This window comes from Oryzias melastigma, linkage group LG23 (genome assembly GCF_002922805.2).
Source record: "Oryzias melastigma strain HK-1 linkage group LG23, ASM292280v2, whole genome shotgun sequence".
Lineage (NCBI taxonomy): Eukaryota > Metazoa > Chordata > Actinopteri > Beloniformes > Adrianichthyidae > Oryzias > Oryzias melastigma.
Window position 1 is genome coordinate 18,965,089 of NC_050534.1, and position 9,124 is coordinate 18,974,212.

Below are 9,124 nucleotides of genomic sequence, written 5' to 3' on the forward strand. Positions count from 1 at the left end.
GCGCTAACCACTGCGCCACCGTACAGCCGTGTATTTTTTTTTTTATTTTTATTTTATGGTGGCCTTAATACCTGAGTATAGAGAATTACTTTAATTTGTTTATCTTTTTATAACTACTTGCTGTATTGACAGAAAGCAAAATTTGTGCTAATTAATTCTTTATTAAATAGTTACACCATGTCAACAATGTGTGGATTAAATTTGAGACAGTGGATACATTAAGGTGCTTTTTTACATCTTAAAGTGACATTATTTTAAACAAAAACTCAGTCAAACAGATCATAATAATACTATTTACATCTCATTAAAAAACTATATTGCTATTTTTTGTGGATTTCAAAAACTTAAAAATAGAAAAATAACTTTGTCAGTTGTTTGATATCGTGGGCTTTATGGGGTTCAAATTCTTACCTTTGACGAAAGCTGAACACCGGAGCGCCTGTCTGCCCACCTGCAGCTGCAGAGCCGTCACTGAGCTGCTGACGCCACACGGCGAACGGTCCTCACTCGCTACCAGTCTAACAAATCACACAAACCATGAGGAGCGATCGCAGACGCTGCTGCATCTCACATTTAATTATCTAACAATCGTCTGCAGCCTCAAAACCATTCAGAATATGAGGAAAAACCTCTGCAGCTGTCGTAAAAAATCGTAAAAATGTGAGAAAAATGTCAAATTGTGGAAAAAGTAAAATAATGAGAAAAAGAAAAAGGACAGAATGTTACAAAAATCTAATTATAAATTCATGATTTAACAAGGTGTAATTTTAGAAGGAAAAAGTCCTGCTTTTTCGAAATTTAAGTTATAATTTATGAAGATAAAGTTGTATAATTACTAAAAAGTAAAGCTGCATTCACATAAAACGCAATTGGTACAGCGTCTAGTTTTAATGTGTTGATGTTCAGACTCGGTCTGAAGTGTTGCGGTTCAATTTGAGCGTCGTCCCTGATTGGTCAGTTCAACTCGTGTGTTTACATCAACTTTTCATTGAAATCAATCATTTGAATGATTGTTTCTGAGCCCAGTGTGAGCGGAGCTTAAATCAACTGAAACAAACTGGGAAAAAATCAAAATCCTGAAAAAAACATCATAATATTGAGAGAAAGAGACCATAAAACTACGTGGAAAAAACTGTCAAATATTTTAGCAAAATCGAAAATAATGAGAAAAAAGTACAAAACAGGTTAAAAAATGTACAAAAATCTAATTATATATTAATGATTGAACAAGTTGTAATTTTACAAGGAAAAAGTCATACTTTTTGAAAATAAAGTTGTACATTTCATGAAAATAAAGTTGTACATTTACTAAAAAGTGAAGCTGCATTCACACAGAGAGCGGCTCGGACGTCCACTTTTAATGTTAAGTCAATGTTGAGACTCGATCGGAGGTTCTGCGCAGTTCAAGCATCGGCTGGAGTGCGATGTGGGCGTTACAACGAAGCGTCACTACCAAATCTCTGTCCCTGATTGGTCAGTCAACTGGGGTTTTCTGAAAACAAACCTAAAACCAGCGTAGCAACATTTGAGCGCAAGAATTTTGAATGTGGAAGTCTGAAACGTGCATTCACGCAATACTTCATTGAAAGTGGTCGCCTGAAGGCCGAGGCCGGTGTGAACGTAGCCTTAGATCAGCAGTTTATTTAAACCCAGGGTAAAGACTCACCTTTTCTTCTGCTTTCATTCGTTTTCATAAAAGTTTACATGTTACTTCAAGCTTAAACTTTCTACGAATGTGAAGCACTTTAGTGCCTAGAAATAAAGCTGCCTTATCTGTAGGAGTTTCTCCTTCAGAATTGGCGTCGCGGCTGAACAGTTTTGAGAAAATGCAGAATAAAATGAGGTGAAGGGGGAAAAGTAGAAGCTGTTTCCTGATCTGGATCACAAACACTAGAAACTGTTTATTTCACAGTTTTAGTTTCCCTTTAAAGTCCTGTGGAAAAACTCCCCCTTTTGTTGGTTCCGTCAGAATTTGCTTGCGATGTTCGGCATTCAAAGCGGTCTCACAGCGAGCGGACGCCGGCGGTTCTTACCCCAGCCGTCGGCAGCAGGAGGCGGAGATGTGGTTATGTAGACTGCCGGTGTTGATGGAAGCCTTGACTTCTGTCTCACAGCACTGTGGGGAGGACAGGGGGGGTCATGTCAGTTTGATTTTTCCACCACGCTCTGTACCACTGTAAGGAAATGATTAGTCACACAAGCAGCAACAAAACTCATCTGGTCTTTGGAACAAGCTCGTCTGACATGTGAAGCTGAAAGTCAATTATTTATCACTCGCCATCGAGATGTTTGCTTCTTTAGATCCGCATCGATTCAGAGACTTGGAGTTGAAGTCCAAAACTTGATGATCCAGTTAAAGATTACAGAGTTATTTTGTAGTCTTTGAACGATCGGGGAACCGTTTATCTGCTGAAGAAGCTTTTTCTGGTGTGTTTGCGGAGTGCACTTTGATGTTTCAGGCTCACGCTTCACCGGAGCATGAAATATTAAACATGTGAGTCATACAAGCGGGTTGAACACAGCGGGGAAGGAAACACCAGTGATGGGATTTATGACCACAAACACTCATATCTGTTCTGATGTCTGCATCCAGAAATCAATGTCCCAAACCGCCGTCATTCTCTAGCTAAACCTGTCCAGATATTTGAGTTCCTGATGGAAAAAAAAAACTCTCACTGCTGAGTCATTTTCCTAACACGGGGGTCCCTCGCTCAGAGGCGGACTTACCATTAGGCCAAGGTGGGCGACTGAGCTGAAAACGTACCAAAAAAATGTCTGAAGTCATTTTAACGACTATTATTATCTAACTGTGTCATAAAAACTCAAATCACTGAAATGGCATGAAACTGCTCAAGTATTCGTCCTCCCCCAGCACTTCTGCAACAATGGAATATTCCGTCAACAGCAACAGCCCAGAGAGACTTTTCCGAGATATAAAATGAAACAAACAAAAAAATAAAAAGGCAAAGAGAAAGCAAGAAATTTGTTGCAGCACTTCCTAAAGCGCAGGAAGACGAGATGGAAAAAAGGAGAACAGAATTATGAGAAAATAGTCACAATTTTATGAGGATAAAATCGTAAAACTACGAGAAAAAAATGAAATTTTATAACAATAAAGTTGCAAATTTCTGAGAAAAAGGTAAAAAATGATCAACAGTTGTAAAATGTCCAGAGAAATTTCAAACCTTTTATAGGAATAAAGTTGTAAAACTATGAGGAAAATGTAAAAATGTTATGAGAATACAGTTTAAAAACTGGAAAAAAATAAAAAACATTTTAATAGAATAAAGTTATAAAATTATGAGAAAAATGTAAAAAAAAGTTGACTAAAATAAAGGTATAAATTAGGAGAAACAAAATGTAAATTTTATGAGAATATGGTTATACATTTATTAGAAAAAAGTCAAAATTTTATGGGAATAAAGTTGTAAAACTATGAGACAAATGTAAACCTATTATGAGAATAAAATTGTAAAATTATGTGTAATGTATACATTTAATTAGAATAAAGTTGTAAATTATTGAGAAACAATATAGGAATTTTCTGAGACTAAATTTATAAAATATTGAGAGTCAACATTTCATCAGAATAAAGTTGTAAAAATGTGAGAAAAAATGTCAAAAATTTCACAAAATAGTCACGATAATTGGTTCAAATTTAACAAGAACAAAGCTGTAACATTTTTTTAAAAGTTGTAGTATTACAAAGTAAAATCTCATATTTGAATTTTTAGCTAAGACCACAAAAGATTACCCTTTTAACTTAAATGTTGCGGAAAATTTTGATTTTGTTGATGGTTTGAAAAAAAGTCCTTTTCATGTCCTTAAAATCTTAAACTATTTTATGTGGGTTTTTTAGGTTGAGTTCCAGCTAATTGTGTCTAGCTTTAGCGTTTATGACATAAATTCATAATTTAAAAAATTTATGAAGATTACAAGAAATATGAAATGTGAATCTGGATATTTTCTACCCCACATTACGTTAACTACAAAGCCGTGGACATGACACTGAAAAAGAAAAAGGTCCTCAAATGAAGCTTTTGTACACACAAACAAATACTTTGCGGTAATAAGTTAGCATTTTATTTGCATTATGTGGCCACAAATTATCTTGTGTATGCAAGTTCGTACCTTGTGCTCATAAATTGGTATCTTGTGTGCACAGATTAGCATTTTGTACGTACAAATTAGCATTTTGTGTGGTCAAGTTTGTTTTTTGTGGCCACAAATTGTATCTTGTGTGCAGAAATCAGCATTTCATACGCACAAATTAGGACTTGGTGTGCACAAATTACTATCTTGTGTGCACAAATGTTAGTATCTTGTGTGCACAAATTAGCATTTCGTATGCCCAAATTAGTATCTTGTGGACACAAATTAGCATTGTGTACACACAAATTAGTATCTTGTGTGCACAAGTTAGCATTTTGTGGCCACAAATTAACATTTTATTTCCATTTTGGGTTAGAGTTGTGCACAAATTAGTATCTTGTACACACAAGTTATCATTTTGTGCACGCAAAATGCTTTCTTGTGCGCACAACATGCAAATTTAAGTGGACTAAATGCTAATTTGTGCTCACAAAACAGTAATTTGAGCTAACTTTTTAAAATGTTTTTATTTTTTCTATACTCTGTGTCCAGGGCTCTGTAGATAACTGTCTATTGGAGCTTTTTTTTCTTTCAAAAACATGTTTTCAGAGCCAAATTTGCAAAAAAAAAAAAAAACAAAAACAAAAAAAGAAATCCCCTATCTCTATAATTCTAACAGCCTTTTACTACTTTGTTCCTTTTGGGCTTTTCAAGCTCCAGATTGAGAGTAGTTTTGCTAGCAGGCAGCCTGACCTAATTTCCGGTGACATTTGTTTTTCCCTTTTTATCTCACATCTGCTCTGAAGCCTGCGGGGCTCCTGGTGTCACAAGCCCCTCTCCTGCACACGCCGCCGCAGACTGAAATGCGTCGAACGCTTCTTCCACGCTCACCCTCAGCCCTGAACGCCGGCAAACAAAGCTCTGCTGGTTTAAGGCTTTTCCTGAGTGCATATGGCAGCTCTGCATGCATGTGGGATGAACCGCATGGAGCACCACCCGCGCAGTCTGCATGCATCACATTAGACTCTCAGAGAAAAATACATCCTAACTGAAGGCTCTGCGTAGTTTGAAGCAAACTCAACCCAGCAGCTGCACATCAAGACTGAGTCCATAGGTTTATCCTATGTTAGGTAGAAGATGCAGAAAGATCCAGAATACAACCTGGATTCATTTTTTATCTAAGTTTAGTACTCTGGAGCCTTTTTGAGTGTTTGTGTTGACAATTTACTTTAACAAATTACAGTTATAGATGTTTTTGTGACATTATATACATCTTTTTACTAGTTTTATATTTTTATAAATATATTTTCATCATATTACAAAATAATTCCACAATAAGCCTCAAACTACATAAAAAAATCCAAGTCCGAATAGTAAATTTTGTCTTTTTGCTGCGAGAAAAAATAAAATCAAAGTCCCTGTATGGCCTGCAGCGACCCCACTGCCCCCGCCGGCTGAGCAGCTGCTACATGCCCCTCACCCTCCGTTCTGCCCCAACCAGCCTGGTAAGAGCTGCAGGTAACAAATTCTTATTTTCAAGATTGTGGCTTTTCTGCTCGTTTTATCTTCATAGCAACCATTTTCTGTTTTGGTCTCCTGGAGGTGACAAACAGATGTTTGTAATTTTTACAAAAATCTTCAAAAGTAAATTTTTAGATTTCCTTGGCAACTAAGATTTTTGCTAACCGCGCCCACATTCCTAATATTATCATGTCACATTGTTTCATCCAGCTTGAGCCAGCGATTCATGTTACATTTTTACAATATTCTGGTAAAAAATATGCAAACAAAAGGCAGTTTTGCTAGCTTGGTACGCTAACGCTGTTCAAAATCTACAAACTTTAAAACCATAAATTTCCCCAAGTAGCTTCTCAGTGATGTTCAAGGATTTAGAAGGTGGTAGCTCGAAATCCTTAAGAGGAGTTTAAATATGTAGTTGGTACGAAAGGAGATTTTCTTTAAAAATTCAAGATGGTGGCCTCCTTCTGAGGTCAAAGGTCGACAAAACTTTGGTTCATTTTTTTTAATGTCTTCTCTTGCTATGATGTGATCATTTTTGGGGGAGGGGGTCTTTTCACAAGATATTAGGTGTGCAAATTTTGGTGACTTTTTGGTGGTGGTAAAATTTGTGTTTAAACGTGTCACAAGAAAGACAAATCATGAAAACAATCTGGTCCAGGACTGTAGCGGTGCATGGGCATTTGACCGTTTTTACGTTTTCTGAAGAAGCTCAAACGTGCTGAGACAAAATTCTAATCCATAAATCTATACACAAAGCAAAGACAAGGTCAAAATTTCTTGTAAAGTCCATCTATTCATCCATCCAGCTCATTTGGACCAGGTCACGGGGGCAACGGTTTAAGCACAGTTACCAGACTTCCCTCTCCCTGGCCACTTCCTCCAGTTCCTTTAGGAGGACCCCTAGGGGTTCCCAGGCCAGCAAGAGACATAGTCTCTCCAACGTGTCCTGGGTCTTCCCCGGAACCTCCGCCCAGTGGGACATGCCCGAAACACTTCTCCAGGGAGGGGCCCAGGAGGCATCCAGCTGAGATCCCCGAACCCCCTCAACTGGCTCCTCTCAAGGAGCAGAGGCTCTTCTCTGAGCTCTCTCCGGTTGACCGAACTTCTCACCCTATCTCTAAGGGAGTGCCCAGCCAAGCTCATTTCAACCACTTGTACTCAGGACCTCATTCTTTCAGTCACAAACCAGAACTCATGACCATAGGTAAGTACTGGAACAGAGATCGATCGGAAAATTGAGATCTTCTGGCTCAGCTCCCTCTTAACCACAAAAGACCAAAACACCAACCGTCACTCCAATCCGCCTCTTGTTCTCACGCACCAATTTTCCCTCACTCGTGAACAAGACCCCAAGATACTTTAACTCCTCTACCTGAGGCAGGAGCTCTCCACCCACCCAGAGAGGGCAAACTGCCTTCCTCCAGTTAAGAACCATGGCCTGAAACTTGCTGACCCACATCCCAGCTGCTTCTCATTCAGGTGCAAGGCGCCCAAATGCATGCTGGAGATCATCATCTGCAAAGTGCAGAGACGAAATCATGTGGTCCCCAAGCCAGACCCGATCCGGCCACTGTCTGGGCCAAGAAATTCTGTCCGTAAAGACTATGAACAGAACCAGTGATGAAGGGCAGCCCTGAAGGAGTCCAACATGTACCGGGAACAGGTCTGACTTACTGCCGGTTATCCGAACCAAGTCCCTACTCCAGTCATGCAGAGACCAGGCTCAGTAGGTTCCCTGGACCCCATACTGCCAGAGCACCCTCCACAAGACATCATGGTCGAACGCCTTCTCCAAATCCGCAAAAGACATGGACTGGATGAGCGAACTCCCATGAACCCTCCAGCACCCTGAAGAGGTGTAGAGCTGGTCCACAGTTCCAGGACTAGGACGGAAACCGCACTGTTGTTCTTGGATCTGCTGCTCAACTATCAGACAAAAAAAATATAATAATAATAATATCCACTGTTCCAAAGACTTATACAAATGGGGTAACATACGTCATTACATTAGATTTAGAATAAAACTACGCTAATGTAATAAACCAATGTGATTGCGAAACACACTGGTGAGTTCACAGACAACTAAGGGTTACATTTAAAAGTGAAAACAAATCATCCATGATCAATATTTTTATTTTTAGTTGAAGCTCAGTAAACTTTAAATTCTGATCTAAGTTTCTATCAACAGATGTGATGTTGGGTCACTGATATTGAAACAGATTTCTTAGATCTTATCCTTTTCTGTCCGTTCTTTTCCTCATAAATCAATATCTTGTTATCTGGACTAAAAGGTGTTTTGCCCTTCCCTATAGAAATCAGCACATTTGTTCTCCATTATTTTTATCCTCCTCCTTCGGAGCAGACTGAGCCTCCTTTGTCCTCTCTGGCTTATCAGCCAAACCACAAACCTGCTCTTTTGTCTCAGACTTGATGCCAAAGTCCTTCTCTGCTCCGACGTTTAAAAATAGCCGCTGAATGTTAAAGAACAACTGAAACTAAAACCCAGCCAACGATGGAAACGGTAGAAAGGAGACGAAACGGAAAACCTCTTAAGTCAAGATTTAAACAAGCATTTAAGATGAAAGTTTTCGAGAGTTCTAGTTACAACAAACACTTTTGAGCTTCACTTTGAAAGACTTTGTCGGTTAACATCACATTTTCACTAGAATAACAGCCGCCAAATTCAAGGAAATCAAACCTGAACCGTTTTTTTTCTTTTTGAAGGTTGAAAACTTATAGTCATACAAGTATGTAGTGTTCCCTCTCTGTATTGTGGTTCATCTTTCATGGTCTTGGTATTTTGTAGATTTTTGTCAGTGTAATTTTACTTTTTTTTTACAGTGTATTGTGTTCTGTGTCCTGATTGGCTGTTGACGTTGTCAATCATTCTCCTCTGTGCTGTTTCTTTTATACAGAATGTGCTCGGCTGTCAATCGCAATCAAATCTTTTTTTTTTTATAGCTGCATTTCCATTGACTATGAAATTGCGAAAATTGGATTTTTTATCATAAATTTGCCGAACAAAACACGACAATTTAAAAAAGCTGGCATTTATCATAAAAAGGATTTGCTGTGACATATCAAAAAGGATATATTTGGCAAAACTGCAATGGTAACACTTTCTTTTAATTAAATGAGTCACGTGACAAACAACCGGATACCACAAGACGTCCCACAGCATCACCTCAAGAGCCGAGTTTTTCAAGGGGAATTGTTGGATCCATCCCCTACTGTTCAGGGTTTGAGGTTCAAACACCTGTTGCATTATGAATGGCTGGAGAGGCTTCAGTTAGAGACAAAAGTCAATAAAGTTACATAGAAACGTTCATATTAGCCCCTACATCAAACAAACAAGACACTCTCAAAACAAACGCAAACTCCAGTCTTTATTCTTTCACAAAACTTTATTTTCCCAAAAAAGTTGTTTGTAGGACAACCGTATAAAAGTGTTCCCTCCATTTATTTGCTGAAGTTACGTTCTAAAATTAATTCGCATTAGTTGAAGTCTGCA

The 9,124-nt window shown here is 38.4% G+C and overlaps 2 protein-coding genes across 4 annotated transcripts in view; one reads left to right on the top strand and one right to left on the bottom strand.

Moving 5' to 3' along the window:
• The window catches only part of LOC112154670 (endosome/lysosome-associated apoptosis and autophagy regulator family member 2), an 80,509-nt gene that overhangs the window by 20,370 nt on the left and 51,015 nt on the right, over positions 1-9,124 (top strand). The gene's annotated exons all lie outside the window — the stretch shown is intronic.
• Positions 1-9,124, bottom strand: part of nrip2 (nuclear receptor interacting protein 2) — a 39,032-nt gene that overhangs the window by 4,333 nt on the left and 25,575 nt on the right. The window contains exons 3-4 of the mRNA XM_024285836.2: positions 2,034-2,116; positions 412-518 (exon numbers count right to left, since the gene is read on the bottom strand). Of these exons, the coding sequence (XP_024141604.1) occupies positions 412-518; positions 2,034-2,116 (190 nt within the window). The remainder of the gene's footprint in view (positions 1-411; positions 519-2,033; positions 2,117-9,124) is intronic.